The sequence below is a fragment of the Mustelus asterias genome, chromosome 1, assembly GCF_964213995.1.
Source record: "Mustelus asterias chromosome 1, sMusAst1.hap1.1, whole genome shotgun sequence".
NCBI classification, from domain to species: Eukaryota; Metazoa; Chordata; class Chondrichthyes; order Carcharhiniformes; family Triakidae; genus Mustelus; species Mustelus asterias.
Window position 1 is genome coordinate 11048870 of NC_135801.1, and position 19514 is coordinate 11068383.

The 19514-nt window shown below is 46.2% G+C and overlaps 1 protein-coding gene across 2 annotated transcripts in view; it reads left to right on the forward strand.

Annotated features, from left to right (window-relative positions):
* Positions 1-19514, forward strand: part of fam13a (family with sequence similarity 13 member A) — a 229421-nt gene that overhangs the window by 151115 nt on the left and 58792 nt on the right. For both annotated transcript variants that reach the window (XM_078209062.1, XM_078209072.1), the window contains exon 8: positions 4887-4928. In XM_078209062.1, coding sequence (XP_078065188.1) covers positions 4887-4928 — 42 coding nt within the window. The remainder of the gene's footprint in view (positions 1-4886; positions 4929-19514) is intronic.

Here is a 19514-nt window from a genome sequence, read left to right on the forward strand (position 1 = left end):
ATTGGGGTGGGGGCCGTGGTCAGGGTTGCACACGGGGCGGTGAGAATCGGGGTTGGCCATGGTGTGGGAGTTTGGGTAGTCCAGCGAACGGAGGGGGGTAGGGGCTCGTGGAGGCTGGCAATGTGGGAGGGCCAGTGCGCATGCGCCAATCTCCCCAGTGACAGATCGACGCATGCGCAGTGGTACACTCAGCACTACTGCCGGCCACTCGGGCAGGATGAAGCCCTGCACGCCCAGCCCCCCTCCCCTTTCCGGCGTGAATCTCTCTGAGCGCGCCCAAAAAACAGGCAGAATTTCCCATTTTCTCACCCGTCGGGCACTTAGTTTTTTCTTTGGGAGAATCCCGGCCGTACTGTTTTGCAGCCTCTGCTCATGAAAAAAAGAACACGTAGCTTAAGAAATGTGTATATTTTTTCCATGTCATGTATACCCATGTTTGCCTCCAGTACTGTTATGTAACGCAACACCCAAGGGGCAAGGTTACAAGACTGTAACTCAATCTTGAGTCGAAGAAGACATTCAGGAACCACTCTGAGTTCGTGACCTCATCTGAATTTGTTGATTGAGTCACACCCCCTCTCCACCCCTGCGTAACTTGGGCCGGCTTTTAGAGAAGTGTTAGACTCACAGGGATAAAGCTGAAGAAATAACTTGCCTTTCCTGACCTCAAGACATCCCAAAGTGCCCCACAGCTGGTGTACTTCTCTTTCTTTTAAATGACAGTCGCTTCCGGCAATCCCGGCAGCCTATTTGTGCACAGCAAGATCCCACAAGCAGGGCTCAGATGAGTGAACAGTTAGCGGGGAGATGACAGGGAAGGGCACACAAGCTGCTATTCGGTCAAAGCTTTGCAATCTGTGAATGCCAATCTGGTGGGCTTCCAGTGACAGGTTCTAAGCTCCTGATAGTGGCTTTCAGGCATTCACCATCCCTCTCATGGTGAGCTTCTTCAGTGGATTGACTCAGTTAGAAGCCTGGACCTGCAAATCACCGAATAAATTGTGGTTTCTAATTTGAGACCCAACTTGTGTGGAATGGCAACTATGAATGCTGGGATTAGGCTGTCGATATGAATAGATATTACAGGTTATCTATTGGGGGAGGTTTGATATAGTTTTGTAATTAATAGTGGAAGAGATCGCCCTGTACTAACATGTCGGAAGTATCATCTGGAAATCTCAACGTGCAGCGGTATTAAGTTGTGTGTGTGTGTATACATGTGTGTGTACATGTGTGTGTACATGTGTGTGCGCACATGCGCGTGTGCGTATACATGTGTGCGTGCGCGCGCATGTGTGTATATGTGTGCACATGTGCGCATGTGTGTGTGCAGGCATGTGCGTGTGTATGTGTGCATATGCATGCGTGTGTGTGCGCGTGTGTGTGTGCATACGTGCATGTGTGTGCACATGTGTGTGCATGGTGTGTGCGCGTGTGTGTGTATGGTGTGCGTGTGTGTAGCTAGTCAGCACTTTAATGAGTTGTTTTAAGAGAATAAAAGAAGGACAGACTTGTATTTCCATAGCACCTTTTTCAAATTTAGGCATCCCAGAGCACCTTACAGCCAATCAACCTCTTTTTTGATGTCATGTTGGTAATTTGCAAAGCTTGGCAGCCAATTTGCATACAGCAAGCTCCCACAAACAACACCAAGATCATTGATCACTGATATAATCAGTCTTTGTGATACTGATCGAGGGATAAATATTGGGTAGGACACTGGAGCACTGCTCTCCTTGTCTTATTCAGAGCAGCACCGTAGGATTTGTTTGTATTCACCTGGGAGAGCAGACACCACCTCAGTTCATAACTCATCCATAAAGCAGCATCTCTGACAATACTGCCCTGGACTGTCAGCCTTGCCAACCATGGTCAGCACTCTGGAGTGGGACTTGAACCTACACCGTTCTGACTCAGAGACACGGGTGCAACTAACCAAGCCAAAGCTGGCATGTTAGCTTCGACCTTTTCTTTTTCTTACAAATCCTGTTTTCCGTACATCTATTGGAAGTTTTCAACCATGACTGACACCAAAACCAATGCAACTTGCTGTTGTCCTCATTGGATGATCTCTGAACCCGCAAATAAGTCTTGAGTATTTCCATGATGTTCCGGTGCCAAGCTATGCATAACTTGGTTCTTCCTTTCTGAATTACAAATTCCTAATACCTGTTAGGATTTAAGTTCAAAAGACAAGAATGGGTGGTATCTGTCCTGGAACTGATTATTTTGTCTCCCCATATTAACAATGCAATAATCAATACGAAGCTTTGAGAACTTTCTGTTAAGAACTTTGGATGGAACGGTGGCACAGTGGTTAGAACTGCTGCCTCACAGCTCCAGGGACCAGGGTTCAATTCCGGCCCCGGGTGACTGTGTGGAGTTTTGCACATTCTCCTCGTGTCTGCGTGGGTTTCCTCCAGGTGCTCCGGTTTCCTCCCACAGTCAGAAAGACGTGTTGCTTAGGGTGCATTACCATGCAAAATTCTCCCTCAGTGTACCCGAACAGGCGCCGGAGTGTGGCGACTAGGGGATTTTCGCAGTAGCTTCATTGCAGTGTTAATGTAAACCTACTTGTGACACTAATAAATAAACTTAAACTTAATTTCTTTCTCAGGTTTATTTATACTGGATCCCTGCCTATGTAACTGAACTTTTTCCCACAATCCAGTAGCCTTACTTTCTTTTTATGTTTCCCGATTTTCACAATAAACCTTGACGTGCCATGGTGATAATTTCCCAGTTGGTTGGGACTTTATTTTCCTTGACAGAAGGCTTGCTGCTTCAGTATCTCTTGTTCGCTGTTCTTCCTCCATGAAACAACTTTTCCACAGTTTCTGTAGTAGGTTGCTCTTTAGTTGCATGCTCTTTGAGATATGCACCTCAGCATTGACAACTGCATCAAGCATCACTGCTCTCGCGAGGACTGAATGAAAAGCCTGAACCTGAAGGGAGGAAGGATAATATAGGGGAGTGTTATATTTGCCGTGAATGTGAGGGGTGGGTTTTTATAAGGCTATAAATATAACATTGGAGTGCTACCATTGACTCAAAGACTCTAGGTTGCTGTGTCAACATGCACCATTACATGTAGTTAATCTGGAGCTATGGGGCTAGAACTGGGAACACAGATTCAAGATAAGTGGCAGTATGTGTAGAGGGGACATCAGGAAGAACATTGTAGTGGGTGTCTGCAATTCGCTGCCTGAATTGGTGGTGGAGGCAGAGACCCTAAACTCTTTTAAGAAGTACCTGGATCTGCTCCTTAAGTGTTGTAGGCTACAGGGCTGTGGGCCGAGTGCAGGAAGGTGGGGTTAGAAAGGGCATCTTGGTGTCCTCGGGCTGGCATGGACAAGATGGGCCGAATGGCCTCCTTCTGTGCCTGTAACCTTTCTATGGTTCTATGAATAGAGATGATAGAGGTTGCAACATTCTTTCCATCACATGGCTGATCAGGAATCTCTCCTGTTCTTACTGCCTGTCATTGGTGTATGTTGGAAGGATTTGCAGGTTGACATGCGACCCGTTTTGCCACATTATGATGTGTTTTCCTTGGCCTTCAAGTCCTGGGGTGGGACTCGAACCCTGAGCTTCTGACTCCGAGGCAGGGATGCAATTCACTGCACCACTAAACTTCCAAATATAACACAGCCACCATCACGCAAACCAGCCTCCCATCCATTGACTCTGTCTACACTTTCCGCTGCCTCAGCAAAGCAGCCAGCATAATCAAGGACTCCATGTAGCCCGGACACACTCTCTCCCACCTTCTTCCGTCAGGAAAAAGATACAAAAGTCTGAGAACATGTACCAACCGACTCAAGAACAGCTTTTTCCCTTCTGCCTTCAGACTTTTAACCGGACCTACCTCATATTAAGTTGATCTTTCTCTACACCCTAGCTATGACTGTAACACTGCATTCTGCACCCTCTCCTTTCCTTCTCTATGAATGGTATGCTTTGTATAGCGCGCGAGAAACAATACTTTTCACTGTATACTAATACATGTGACAATAATAAATCAAATCGATCCATTTAGTGATGCTGAGCGATGAGGGTTCAATTCTTGTACTGGCTGAGATTATTCAATCTTGCCCCTCACCTGAGGTGCGGTGACCCTCAGGTTAAATCACCACTAGTCACAGCCTATAGTCATCCGGCTTGGGTCACTGTCTATGCGGAGTTTGCACATTCTCCCCTTGCCTGCGTGGGTTTCCTCCGAGTGCTCCGGTTTCCTCCCACAGTCCAAAGTTGTGCGGGTTGGGTGCATTGGCCGTGATAAATTGCCTCTTCATGCCTGGGGAGACTAGCTAGGGTAAATGTATGGGGTTAGGGGGGATAAGACCTGGGGTTGGATTGTGGACGGTGCAGATCGATGGGCCGAATGGCCTCCTTCTGCACTTTGGGGATTCTATGGTTCTTTGAAATCAAATCAAATCAAATCAATTCAACAGGGAATTCAGGAACAACGTATTTTCCGGAGGATGGTTTAGAATGTGGAGCTCGCAGCCAGAAGGATTAGTTGAGGATAATAGCGTAGAGGCATTCTGTAGATAAGCACATGAGGGAGAATGGAATAGAAGGATATGCTGATAGATTTAGATGGAAAGTGATGAGCAGTGGCTGGCATGGAGCATCGACCATTTGGACCGAATGGCCTGTTTCTGTGTTATAAATACGATGTAAAATACTCAGGGCACTGTGTTCCACCAGATTTATACATTTTATTTTCCCCGGGTGTCTTTTTCAGCTTCATGCTTTGTGTGGTATCCTCATTGCGAACCCGTGAAAGCGGGATTCCTTAACATCAGAAGCACTGTTCAGATTCAATGAATCTGCACGTTTTGCATTGCAGTGGTCTGAAACAAGTTTCTTTTATCTTTCAGCTCTCAAGATGATGATCGGCCGATGTCCCCATTTTATTTGAGGTAAATTTTCTATGGTTCTTTTGTCACTGCCTCACTGATTGGTGATTACTTTCTGAAATAAATCAGCCAAACCAAGACCTTCGCCAGTTAGATAGAGTCTCAGAATCTTCACCTTTTTATGGCTGATGGTTAAAATGGAACTTGCTCAAGAATAAACTTTTAACTGCATTTATCTTGTCAATTGTCAGAGATTGAGCAACATGTTTTAGGTTCCCATATCAGTCAGCAGTGAGATTACTGGTACCTCAGTGCAGTTGATTACATCTGTAAAAAAAAATGACAACTTGCATTTATATAGCGCCTTTTAAGATAGTGAAATGTACCAAGATGCTTCATCAGAGCCTTATCAGAGCAGAATTAGGAGTAGGCTACGCGGCCCCTCGTCTGCTCTGCCATTCAATAAGATCTTGGCTGATCTGAGTGTAACCTCAATCCCGCATTACCACTGATTCCCCCGATAACCTTTCAGCCCCTTGTGAATCAGGAATCTACCCATCTCTGCCTTAGAAATACTCCAAGACTCTGCTTACACTGCCTTTTGGGTGGCACGGTGGCACTTTGCTAGCATTGCTACCACACAGCGCCAGGAACCCGGGTACGATTCCCGGCTTGGGTCACTGTGCGGAGTCTGCACATCCTCCCCCGTGTCTGCGTGGATTTACTCCGGGTGCTCCGGTTTCCTCCCACAGTCCGAAAGACGTGCAGGTTAGGGTGCATTGGCCATGCTAAATTCTCCCTCAGTGTACCCGAACAGGTGCCGGAGTGTGCTGACTCGGAGATTTTCACAGTAACTTCATTGCCGTGTGAATGCAAGCCTACTTGTGACACTAATAAATAAACTTTAAAACTCATAACAACATTAGGTGCTTGCTACAATCTGTGAGTTTATGTTGTTGTGGCGATGGATTGGAACTGGACGATATCAACCCTTGGATTGATTGGCACATCTGTACGCAGGGAAATTATTGACTCTGTGTCTGGCCAGACCGAGCTAAACTTTGCATTGATTCCCCCCCACAATCTCCAAAAATATTTGCGAACGAACTACAAATATTTTGTGGAAAGCTGCTGTGCGATTTTTGGCTGATGGTGAATCAACAAAGTAGGTTTGACCTCGTTCCAGGGTCATTTGTTGTCAGTTACAGTACTTTTCCTATAACCCCTGCTTCATGCCTCCATTCACATTGCTTAGCCACGTGCTCTTGTTGTTCACTGTACAGCACTTCCTGCTCATTAGAGATGGTCACATTATGCAATAGCCACCTCTTCATTAAGTGATTTGATTTTTGATTTGATTTATTATTGTCACATGTATTATCATCCAGTGAAAAGTATTGTTTCTTGCGCGTTATACAGACAAAACATACCGTTCATAGAGAAGGAAAGGAGAGGGTGCAGAATGTAGTGTTACAGTCATAGCTAGGGTGTCGAGAAAGATCAACTTAATGCAAGGTAAGTCCATTCAAAAGTCTGACAACAGCAGGGAAGAAGCTGTTCTTGAGTCGGTTGGTACGTGACCTCAGACTTTTATATCTTTTTCCCGAAGGAAGAAGGTGGAAGAGCGAATGTCTGGGGTGCGTAGGGTCCTTAATTATTCTGGCTGCTTTGTCGAGGCAGCCAGAAGTGTAGACAGAGTCAATGGATGGGAGGCCGGTTTACGTGATGGATTGGGCTACATTCACAAACTTTTATAGATCCTTGCAGTCTTGGGCAGAGCAGGAACCATACCAAGCTGTGATACAACCAGAAAGAATGCTTTCTATGATGCATCTGTGAAAGTTGTTGAGAGTCGTAGGTGACATGCCAAATTTCCTTAGTCTTCTGAGAAAGTAGAGGCGTTGGTGGGCTTTCTTAACTATAGTGTCGGCATGGGGGGACCAGGACAGTGAGGTACCAAGTTAGCTGCTGGTGGTGGTGAGGAGAAATTTCCAACATTTGTAGATCACAAATAGGGTGAGACATTTCCTGAGGAGTACAACTAAGAACAGGAGTGAGTGAAAAAGTTCTGTGGAACAAAGGGACCTTGGCGTTTGTCCACAGATCTCTGAAGATGGAAGGGCATGTTAGTAGAGTGGTGAAAAAGGCATATAGGTCACTTGCCTATACCATTTGAGGCATAGATTACAAAAGCAGGGCAGTCATGTTGAAGTTGTATAAAACTCTGGGTGAACCCACAGTTGGAACACTGTGTGCAGTTCTGGTCGCCACATTATAGGAAGGATGTGATTGCACTGGAGGGGGTACAGAGGAGATTCACCAGGATGCTGCCTGGGATGCAACATTCAAGTTATGAAGAGAGGTTGGATAGGCTTGTGTTGTTTTTGCTGGAGCAGAGAAGACTGAGTGGCGACCTGATCAAGGTGTACAAGATTATGAGGGACATGGACAGAGTGGATAAGGAGCAGCTTTTCCTCTTAGTTGAAGGATCAGTCACAAGGGGACATAGTTTCAAGGTGAGGGGCAGGAGGTTTGGAGGGGTTGTGAGGAAAACATTTTTTACCCAGAGGGTGGTGACGGTCTGGAATGCATTGCCTGGGCCAGTGGTAGAGGCGGGTTGCCTCACATCCTTTAAAAAGTACCTGGATGAACACTTGGCACATCATAACATTCAAAGCTATGGGCCAAGTGCTGGTAGATGGGATTAGGTGCGATTTGAGGTGCTTCTTGCGTGTCAGTGCAGACCCGATGGGCTGAAGGGCCTCTTCTGCACTGTGTGATTCTGTGAAAAGGGATTCCATGTCATTGTTTTAAGAAATAAGGAATGACAGCATCACCTCATCTATCATTACGCAAGTGGAGGTAATTTTAACCATTGTTTTCCCAAAGGAAACTGGTGAATAGGTGGTTACAATCACTGAAATTAACCGAATGTGAGTCTATGTCTAATCACTCAATTCAGAGGTTCGATTGACAGGAATTACAACTTGGTTCAGCATTCAATCTCTCCCTTGCAAAAGGAACCACAATTTGTATTTATGTAGCACTTTTAACATGATATGCAGGCTCTTCACGGAGACATAAAACCAAATATCACACTGAGCAACATATGGAGATAGAAAAGTAGGGAGTTTATCCTTCATTTGTACAAGGCATTGGTCAGACCATATTTGGAGTATCATGCACTGCACCGGTCTCCCTACCTAAGGAAAGGCGTAAATGGGTTAGAAACAGCTCAGAGAAGTTTTACTTGACTGATACCAGGAAGCTTATGAGGAAAGGTTGGAGAGGTTAGGTTTGTATTCATCCGAGTTTAGAATTATAAGAGGCAACTTGATCGAATCCTTTAAGATCCTGAGGGGTGTTGACAGGGTGGATGAGAATCTAGAAGTAGGGGATCACTGTTTAAAAATAAGGGCTCGCCCATTTAGAACAGAAATGAGGATAATTGTTTTTCTCTCAGACGGTCATGAGTCACTGACACTTTCCTAAGGACATAGGAATTATGGACACAAAGAGGCAAATTCAGCCCTTCGAGCCTGCTCCGCCATTCAATCAGATCATGGCTGATCTCTCCTTGGTCTCAAATCCACCTCCCCAGCTGTTCCCCATATTCCTTCTTTTATTAGAAATATATCCATCTCCTTCTTGAAACCATTCAATGATTCAGACTCCACCGCGCAAAGGGGCAGCGAGTTCCACAAATTCACCACCCTCTGTGAGAAATGGTTCCTTCACATCTTAGTTTTAAATCTACCGCCTCTCAACCTATACATAGACCATAGAACATTACAGCGCAGTACAGGCCCTTCGGCCCTCGATGTTGCGCCAACCAGTGGTACCAATCTAAAGCCTCTCTAATCTACACTATTCCAATATCATCCATATGTTTATCCAATAACCACTTGAACGCTCTCAACGTTGACGAGTCCACCACTGTTGCAGGCAGGGCATTCCACGCCCTTACTACTCTCTGAGTAAAGAACCTACCTCTAACATCTGTCCTATATCTCTCACCCCTCAATTTAAAGCTATGTCCCCTCGTGCTAGCCAACACCATCCGAGGAAAAAGGCTCTCACTATCCACCCTATCTAATCCTCTGATCATCTTGTATGCCTCTATTAAGTCACCTCTTAACCTTCTTCTCTCAAACGAAAACAACCTCAAGCCCCTCAGCCTTTCCTCATACGATTTTCCCACCATACCAGGCAACATCCTGGTAAATCTCCTCTGCACCCTTTCCAACACTTCCACATCTTTCCTATAATACGGCGACCAGAACTGTACGCAATACTCCAAATGCGGCCTCACCAGAGTTTTGTACCGTTGCAGCATGACCTCCTGGCTCCGAAACTCAATCCCTCTACCAATAAAAGCTAACACACCGTACGCCTTCTTAACAACCCTATCAACCTGGGTACCAACTTTCAGGGATCTATGCACATGGGCACCCAGATCCCTCTGTTCATCCACACTACCAAGTATCTTACCATTAGCCCAGTACTCTGTATTCCTGTCACTCCTTCCAAAGTGAATCACCTCACACTTTTCCGCATTAAACTCCATTTGCCACCTCTCAGCCCAGCTCTGCAGCTTATCTATGTCCCTCTGTAACCTGCCAATTCCCTCCGCACTGTCTACAACTCCACCGACTTTAGTGTCATCCGCAAATTTACTAATCCATCCTTCCACGCCCTCATCCAAGTCATTAATAAAAATGACAAACAGCAGTGGCCCCAAAACAGATCCTTGCGGTACACCACTAGTAACTGAACTCCAGGATGAATATTTCCCATCAACCACCACCCTTTGTTTTCTTACAGCTCGCCAATTCCTGATCCAAACCACTAAATCACCCTCAATCCCATGTGTCCCATATACCGGTGACCTCTTGTTCTAGATTGCCCCACAAGAGGAAACATTTGATCTACATTTACTTTATCAATCCCTTTTAAAATTTTATATACCTCGATCAGATCCCCTCTCATCCTTAAGAATTCCAGCGAGTACAAGCCCAAACTGTTTAATCTCTCCTCATACCCTTTCATCCCTGGAATCAATCTGGTGAATCTCCTCTGAACTGCCTCCAATGTCACCACATCCTTCCTCAAATAAGGAGACCAAAACTGGACACAGATACTCCAGGCGTGGTCTCACCAACACCCTGTACAATTGCAACAACACGCATCTACTCTTAATTTCTTCCTCAAAAGGCAATAGAAAAAGAATCTTTGAATATTTTTAAGACAGAGCTAGATAGGTTCTTGATTAACGAGGGGGTGTAAGGTTATCAGGGAGTAAGCAGGAATTTGGGGTTGAGATTACAATCAGATCAGCCATGATATTATTGTAAGAAGTCTCACAACACCAGCTTAAAGTCCAACAGCAGTGTTCCGAAAGCTTGTGATTCTAAATAAACCTGTTGGACTTTAACCTGGTATTGTGAGACGTCTTATTATTCCACCCCAGTCCAACGCCGGCATCTCCACATCATGATATTATTCAATGGCGGAGCAGGCTTGAGGAGCCGAATAGCCAACTCCTGCTCCTAATTTGTGCGTTTATATGTATGTATGTCCGGGAAGATGTCCAAAGGCTTAGTCAAGGAGGAAGAGGGGGTGTAGAGAGGGAATTCCAGAGCTGGAGTCCTAAACAACTGGAGGCTCAGTCACTGATGGTGGGGTGATTAAAATCAGGGATACTCAAAGAGGACAGAATCTTGGAAGGCTGTGGGGCTGGAGGAGGTTACAGAGAGAGGGACGGAAGTGGCTATGAAGGTATTTGAAAATAAAAAATCAGAATTTAAAAATCGAGGTGTTGTTTAACTGTTGTATAGATCAGCGAGCATAGGGGTGATAGGTGAAAGACATTTGATGCGAGTTTGACAAGCGGGAGCAGAGATTTGGATGACCTCAAGTTTACAGAGGGTAGAATGTGGGAGCGCAGCCAGGAGTGCTTTGGGATAGTCAGAGTTTGGAGGTAATGAAGGCATGAATGAGCTTTTGTGGTTGAAGCAGTGGACTGAAACAGTTTGGTAAGACTGAGCATTGTAAAAAAAATAGTAGGTTTGCTTCATTGTGAGACCCGGGGCAAAGAATAACAGCTGAAGATTTCTGATTCAACAAAAAGTTTCAAAGTTTTTAAAAGTTTATTTGTTAGTGTCACAAGTAGGCTTACATTAACACTGCAATGAAGTTACTGTGAAAATCCCCTAATCGCCACACTCCGGTGCCTGTTCCGGGTACACAGAGGGAGAACTTAGCATGGCCAATGCACCTAACCAGGACATCTTTCAGACTGTGGGAGGAAACTGGAGCACCCAGAGGAAACCCTAGCAGACACGGGGAAGAACGTGCAGACTCTGCACTGACAGTGGCCCAAGCCAGTCATTGTACCCGGCTCCCTGGCATTGTGAGGCAGCAGTGCTAACCACTGTGCCACCGGATGTACCAGTGTATGGAATCACCAGCTGAAAAAGCTGGCCAGATGTGGAGATATCAAAACTGGGAGTAGCTTCAGTGTTTGCTCTGCTATAACATCAAAGAGAGAGAAGGTATACCCGACAGGTCAGATTTAGAATCATACAGACTAGTAGGAGGCCATTCAGCCCATTGTGACTGTGCTAACTCTTTGAAAGAGCTATCCAATTTGTCTAACTCCAATGCTGTTTTTCCCCAAACCCTGCAAATCTTTTCTTTTGCACCGGTTAAGGAAAGTAGGTTTCCTTCCCACCAGCCAAACAGTTGGGCTTTGAGTTTTTATTTTTATTTTGCTTTTTATTTTGACCTGTTGCTTTGAACTGACTTCAAATTCTCAAACTGCCGTGGTGGGATTTGAACTCACATCCTCTCTGGAATATTAGCTCAGGTCTACTGGACCCCTAATGTTGTGCTGTAGTATGGGGAATACAGGTCTCTCATCTGGTACCTCCCAATCTATCTTTAACTGTACCTTATTGTTAATACTTACCAATTTAATTGTAAATCATTTAAACCTTTGTTTTGCTGGCAACACTAATATGTCAACCTGACCAGGATTGTGTAAACCTGACCAGCACTAATGCATACACCTGAAGATATCTGATTAAACAAAAAGTTTTTAAAAGTTTATTTATTAGTGTCACAAGTAGGCTTGCATTAACACTGCAATGAAATTCCTGTGAAAATCCTCTAGTCGCCACACTCCAGCGTCTGTTCGGGTACCCTGAGGGAGAATTTAGTATGGCCAATGCACCTAACCGGCACATCTTTCATATCCCTTCGTGTTAGGGGGATTAGCAGGGATATGTGGGGTTACGGGGATAGGTCCTGGGTGGGATTGTTGTTGGTGCAGGCTCAATGGGCCAAATGGCCTCCTTCCGCACTGTAGGGATTCTATAATTTTATCTACAATACAGGCAACCACCTGTGAAAATATTGACTCCAAGTACTGGTTGTAAGGCAGGGCCTGAAGAAGGTCAAATCACATGAACCCGCAGACTCAAGGCCGTGCCGTGGCTGAATGAACTATATTCTGTCATGAGGTGTAATAAGTCACCGGAGGCCGAAGTCCCTTCACCAAAATTCCTTTATTGACAAGATCCAGCAACGCTGTACAGAGTGCTCTCGGTGTGCAGTCTGCATCCGGAGTGCCAGAGGAACTGACACTCATGTTTAAGTACAGAACATGGGGCTCCCTGATTGGGCCATCAATTTGGCCCTTAATCAGGGAGCTCATACTCAAGCAGGCCAATCTCAATGGCCCGATTAAAATCGTTACATGAGGCGAGGCCAGATCGAGTCACTTCGACCAGAAATGGTTTTGCAGATCAAACGGTGGCAAGATTTAACCACATGAGCCAGCAGAGTGGAACCATCTCACTGGCATGGCCTTCGGACATGGGAGACTGGGTAACGTGTTTTGCTGTGTCGCAATTTTCAGCCTGTTCCCACTTGCCAGAACAGGAATGCGAACCAGCCCTGTTCCTACCCCTTCACCAGGGCTTTAGACAAAGTCTTATTCCAACTTTTAGTTCAGACGCCCTCGAGAAACATCTAGATCTTTGATAGGCTTCATTAATGCTCTTTCTTTTTGCCCCGCCATTAGTGACCATGCCTTCAGCCATCTAGGTCCTTCCTAAACACCTCCCCCCACCCCCCCTTCCTCCTTTCAGATGTTCCCTTCAACCTATTTCTTTCATTGAGCTTTTAGCTGCTCCCAACACCACCTCCTTCAGTTTGGTGCCAATTTTAGCCTGATTGTGCTCTTGTGAAGAGCAAGGGGGTGTTTTGCTATGTTATATAAATGCAAGTTGTTGTTTGTGGACGGCCCTACCTGAGCAAGTTCAAGCCAGCTTCATCTAAGCCACTGGTTTCTTTGAATCCTTAAATGAATTGTCTTTGAAGATTCTTGCCACAAGCGCTGTTACCTCAGCCGGCAAGGTTGGTGTCCCCTTTGTGTGCTCTGGCATCTTGGAAAGGGAAGGTGCAAGATTCCCGACACCACTTTTGTCTGAGCCTCTCGAGTGATATTTTTATTTTAACCCCAGAGTGTGAGGGAGTAACCTGCCTTCACCTTGCACCTTTCCCATCCTCAAAACCTTATCGCAAAGTTACTTCAGAGCCGGTGAACAGCCTCTGGAAGCAGTACTGCTTTGATTGGTAGGATAAACAACAGCGGCGATATGCACAAAGCAGGATCCCACAGGCAGTGTGATAGATGGGGCAGCACAGTGGCACAGTAGTTAGCATTGCTGCCTCACAGTGCAGGGACCCGGGTTCGTTACCTGTCTTGGGACACTGTCTGTGTGGAGTTTGCACTTTCTCCCCGTATCTGCGTGGGTTTCCTCCGGGTGCTCCGGTTTCCTCCCACAGTCCAAAGATGCGCAGGTTAGGTGGATTGGCCATGCTGAATTGCCCCTTAGTGTCCCAAGATATGTAGGTTAGATGATTTAGTCATGCATGTGTGGGGTTATGGGAGAGGGCCTGGGTAAGATAATCTGTCAGAGTGTCGGTGCAGACTTGATGAGCTCAATGGCCTCTTCAGCTCTGGAGGGATTCTGTGAAAAGCTCCTCTGGCGAAGGATGAATGTCGATTGCAAAAGTGCTGCAAAGACTTGTTGGCAGTGGGAAGTTTCTTGTTCACACAAGTATGCAATATATTGTCATGCATAGCCTGAAGGAAGCTGGACTAACATTATAAAATGGACATGGCTGCAAGGAAAGCTGAGACAAAATGATGTTTTGCTTTTCCTTTGCACAATTTCATTATTAGCTCTAAAATGGTTTATATTCAACTGGCGTGTATTGATGGAGAGCAGCACATACCACTGTACAAAATATACCACTGTACCAATAGTCAAAATATAAACAGTATACCATTGTACAAAATATGTCAATGTCCAAAATATACCACTATAGGAAATATACCAATTTCCAGAATATACCACGATACAAGAATATTGGTAATGGTAAGTAAAGGCCTGTGTCAATCTGATGTTGAGAGTTTGTCTGTTTTCCAATTGGTGGTGGGAAGACAATATAGCATGAATCATAGAATCCCTGAACTGCAGAGGAGGCCATTCGGCCCATCAGGTCTGCACTGACTCTCTGACTGAGTGTTTAAGGGCAGGATGGTGGCACAGTGGTTAGCACGGTTGCCTCACAGCACTAGGAACCAGGATTCAATTCCGGTCTCGGGAGACTGTGTGGAGATTGCACGTTCTCACCATGTCTGCGTGGGTTTCCTCCGGGTGCTCCGGTTTCCTCCCATAGTCCAAAGATGTGCGGGTTGGGTTGATTGGCCATGCTAAAATTGGCCTCTAGTGTCAGAGGGACTAGCAGGGTAAATATGCGTGGTTACGGGGATAGGGCCTGGGTGGGATTACTGTCAGTGTCGGCCTGATGGGCCAAATGGCCTCCCGCACTGTATGATTCTATGATTCTACTCTATGATTCTTACTGCGCTGGAGATTCACCCTAGGTTTTTGTGTTCAAACACTGGAGTAGGATCCTGGCGAACCTGGAACCTTGTGACTCAGAGGCAAGAGGGCTACCAATGGAGCCTCTGTACGGAGCCCGACATACTGAGGGTGTTGGTGGAAGAATTGTAGTCTCTTTCAAGTGACTTTGAAAGTCAGGTTAGATGGATTGGCCATGCTAAGTTGCTCCTTAGTGTCCCAAGATGTGCAGATTAGGTGGGTTGGCCATGCTAAATTGCTCCTTAGTGTCCCAAGATGTCCAGATGAGGGGGATTAGTGGAGTAAATACTTGGAGTTACAGGAAAGGATTTTTTTTATTCATTCATGGGACGTGGGCGTCACTGGCTGGCCAGCATTTATTGCCCATCCCTAGTTGCTCTTGTTTAGAGCGCAGTTGAGAGTCAACCACATTGCTCTGGCTCTGGAGTCACACGTAGACCAGATAAGGACAGCAGATTTCCTTCCCTAAAGGACCTTAGTGAACCAGATGGGTTTTTCCCACAATCGACAATGGTTTCATTCGTCATCAGTAGATTCTTAATTCCAGATATTTTTATTGAATTCAAATTCCACCATCTGCCGTGGCAGGATTCGAACCGAAGTCCCCAGAACACTAGCTGAGTTTCTGGATTAATAGTCTAGCGATAATACCACAAGGCCATCCCCTCCCTGGGTAAGATGCTCTGTCGGAGAGCCAGTGCAGACCCGATGGGCCAAATGGCCTCGTTCTGCCCTGTAGGGATCCTGTGAGGATGCTGTAGAATCATAGAATCCTACAGTGCAGAAGAAGGCCATTCGGCCCATCGAGGCTGCACCGATCACAATCCCACCCAGGCCCTATCCCCATAACCCCAATGCATCGACCCTAGCGAGTCCCCCTGAGGCTAAGGGGCAATTTATGATTCCTATGAACAACCAAACTGTGTGGCATCTTTCACGTTTGGACAAAGAAAGATTCCTTGTGGCAAGCTGGAAGCTTGAAGCAAAATCTCTTCCAGGTTGTGTAGAATTCTCCCCTTACTGCAAGGCTGCTTTCTTCATGTGAAAAAAAATAACACATTTTCATCCTGAGGCCTCAAGGTTTTGTGAGTGCTGGAAATGTGAGATCAAAGAGAGAGTTGTGCCCGTGCACATCAAAGGTGCATGTTAATGGGAACACTTTGTTCCGTTCAGCTGAGTTTAAAATCTGGGCAGCGTCCGGCTCTCCCCATGACGGGCAGTGCAGTTCCCGCCAGCTGACAGGTTCCCGCTTGCTCACAGCAGACTGGAGCTCGGAGAGTGTTTGGCAGCTGCAGCATCTGAGAGTGAGAGCTGTGATCCGCGCAGTGGTGTGACAGCTAGCCAGCGCCTTCCAGTGCTGACCCCTGCCAGAGAGTTCACAGGGGTCAGTGGGAGGGCATCGCGTGTTAGCACGGGGTCAGCAGGCATTGAATGCTCCTGCCAACCTCATTCCGCTGACCGTTTAGCTGGGGGGGGGGAAGCAATCAGCCAATCCTGTGTATTGTGTTTAATCTGCCGTACGCACAGCAGGCGGTGACAACAGCTGCACTTTCAGAGGAATCGCACGCTGGCCAATTTCTGCCTGTTCAGCTGCAATAAGTGGGCGGTGGCACGGTGGTTAGCTTTGCTGCCTCTCAGTGCCAGGGACCCGGGTTCAATTCCTGGTTTGGGTCACTCTCTGTGTGGAGTTTGCACGTTCTCCCTGCGTCTGCGTGGGTTTCCTCCGGGTGCTCCGTTTTCCTCTCACAGTCCAAAGATGTGCGGGTTAAGTGGATTGGCCACGCTAAATTGCCGTTTATGTTAGGGGGATTAGCAGGGTAAATAGGTGGGGTTATAAGAATAGGCCTGGGAGGTATTGTTGTTGGTGCAGGCTTGATGGGGTGAATGGCCTTCTTCTACATTCCAGGATAACAGGTCCCACGATGCTCGAGTTGTGGAAAGCACGAAGCCAGTGATTGCTTCTCGGCCTTTTGGCTAAGATCAAGCTCAAAATGGAGTGCATTGCCACATCTTGTCAGCTTGGATCTGGTTTGTCTCTCTCTTGTGGGGATCATGAATTGGATTCAATTTGAATTTGGCTTTTGGAGAAATTTTTATGGGGCGGCACAGTGGTTAGTACCTGCTGCCTCACGACGCCAGGGACCCAGGTTCGATTCCCTCTTGAGGTCACTGTCCGTGCAGAGTCTGCACCTTCTCCCCGTATCTGTGTGGGTTTCCTCCCACAGCCCAAAGATGTGCAAGTTAGGTGGATCGGCCATGCTAAGTTGCAGGGGGACTAGCTAGGGTAAATGTGTCAGGAGGAGTAGCGAGGGTAAATGCAAGGGGTTCTGGGGATGGGGCCTGGTTGGGAATGTGGTTGTTGCCGACTTGATGGGCCAAATGGCCTCCTTCTGCATTGTAGGGATTCTATGATTCTATTGAAGCAAGTAGATGGATTTGGGTTTGCCTGATCCATTCTGCGCATTGGCTTTGCACCTTTAAGAACGGGTTAAAAAAGAAACCGGATCCACGATGTTATTTGATTTATCCCTCCTCTTTCCCCAACCAACCCCAGTCAACAGCACCGATGGGGGGGTAGGGCCTGGGTGGGATTGTGGTCGGTGCAGACTCGATGGGCCGAATGGCCTCCTTCTGCACTGTAGGGTTTCTATGTTTCTATGATAGCAGGTTCACTGATTGTGTGGATCAATGATGTTTGTGGAATATTGCTGTGTGTGGTTTAGCGGCCCTAATTCTTACATTACAGCAATAACTAACCTTCTGAAGCACTTCATTGACAGGCTATGTATAAATGCACGTCGTTCTTTTACAGCACGGAATCAGGCCATTCGGCCCGTGCTTGTGTTTATCCTCCACACAAGCCTCCTCCCACTGTGGTTCACCCCACACCCTTTCAACACATCCTTCTAATCCTTTCACCTCCGTGTGTTTATCTAACTTCCCCTTCTCGAATATTTGCCTCAGCCACTCCACGTGGCCGTGAGTTCCACAATCTAACCGCACTCCGGCCAATTAAAGAAAACTGGATCCTGTGAAGAAATATTTAAACTGCCGCATTAACTGCCCGAACCGCCGGGGGGGGGGGTTTGTTTTCCGGTAATAACATTTTGAAGGCAAGAGATTAGACTGCATCACTTGCATTACTGGCATTCCGAGACCAAAAGACCATCTAATTAGTATTTTCTTCCTTGTAAATTGCTCGTTGGTTTTGCAGAGCAAGTGCTCGATGGCCTGCTGTTAATTTGGAAAAACATTGGCCACCCCAAAGGCACTCGATCGCCTTTTCTTAGTTCTGTCCATTCACGAATGCGTGTTCAGTAATTGTGTTGTTGCCAACAACTTTGTTGTGGGGTTTATTCTACGTGACTTTGGCTTTCGAGACAAAATCTAGCCGCACTTGAAGATTAAAGGCTTTCGTTCCAGGACGCTGTGTTCCCCCTAATTACCTCAATCTATTTCAGTAAGATTCAGGATAAATTCACTGTGCTGCTTGCTTTCCATGTGAAGTCACAACTCAACTGCCGCTCAGAACGCAGTTTTTGCTGGTATCACTTTTCCCTTGATGCCCCGAGTAACTCAATTACGTTACAGTGGCACCCTGTCCTCTGAGGCATCAGGAAAGAAAGGCATGGGTTGCCTCAGCAATGACCTTTGCCCTGAGTGGTGGACAGTGCCTGTGAGCTGGACAGATGGGTTCCATTGCTTCATTTAACCTAAACTTCACTAGCATATTTTATTTGTAGGTAATAGGGGAGGCAATGGCCTAGTGGCATTATCGCTAGATTATTCATTTCATATGGTCAGTAAGTTTGCAGATGACACCAAGGTTGGTCGCATAGTGAACAGTGAAGAAAGTTATCTCGGATTGCAACAGGATCTTGATCAATTGTGCCAGTGGGCTGACGAATGGCAGATGGAGTTTAATTTAGATAAATGCGAGGTGATACATTTTGGTAGATTGAACCAGAGCAGGACTTACTCAGTTAATGGTAGGGCATTGGGCAGAGTTACAGAACAAAGAGATCTAGGGATACAGGTTCATAGCTCCTTGAAAGTGGAGTCACAGGTGGACAGAGTGGTGAAGAAGGCATTCGGCATGCTTGGTTTCATTGGTCAGAACATTGAATACAGGAGTTGGGATGTCTTGTTGAAGTTGTACAAGATATTGGTAAGGCCACACTTGGAATACTGTGTATAGTTCTGGTCACCCTATTATAGAAAGGATATTATTAAACTAGAAAGAGTGCAGAAAAGATTTATTAGGATGCTAGCAGGACTTGATGGTTTGAGTTATAAGGAGAGGCTGAATAGACTGGGACTTTTTGCTCTGGAGCGTAGAAGGCTGAGGGGTGACCTTATAGAGGTCTATAAAATAATGAGGGGCAAAAATCAGCTAGTCAATATCTTTTCCCAAAGGTAAGAGAGTCTAAAACTAGAGGGCATCGGTTTAAGGTGAGAGGGGAGTGATACAAAAGTGTCCAGAGGGGCAATTTTTTCACACAGAGGGTGGTGAGTGCCTGGAACAAGCTGCCAGAGGTAGTAGTAGAGGCGGGTACAATTTTGTCTTTTAAAAAGTATTTAGACAATTACATGGATAAAATGGGTACAGATGGATATGGGCCATATGCGGGCAATTGAGACTGGCTTAGGAGTTTTAAAAAAAAGAGTGACATGGACAAAGGGACTGTTT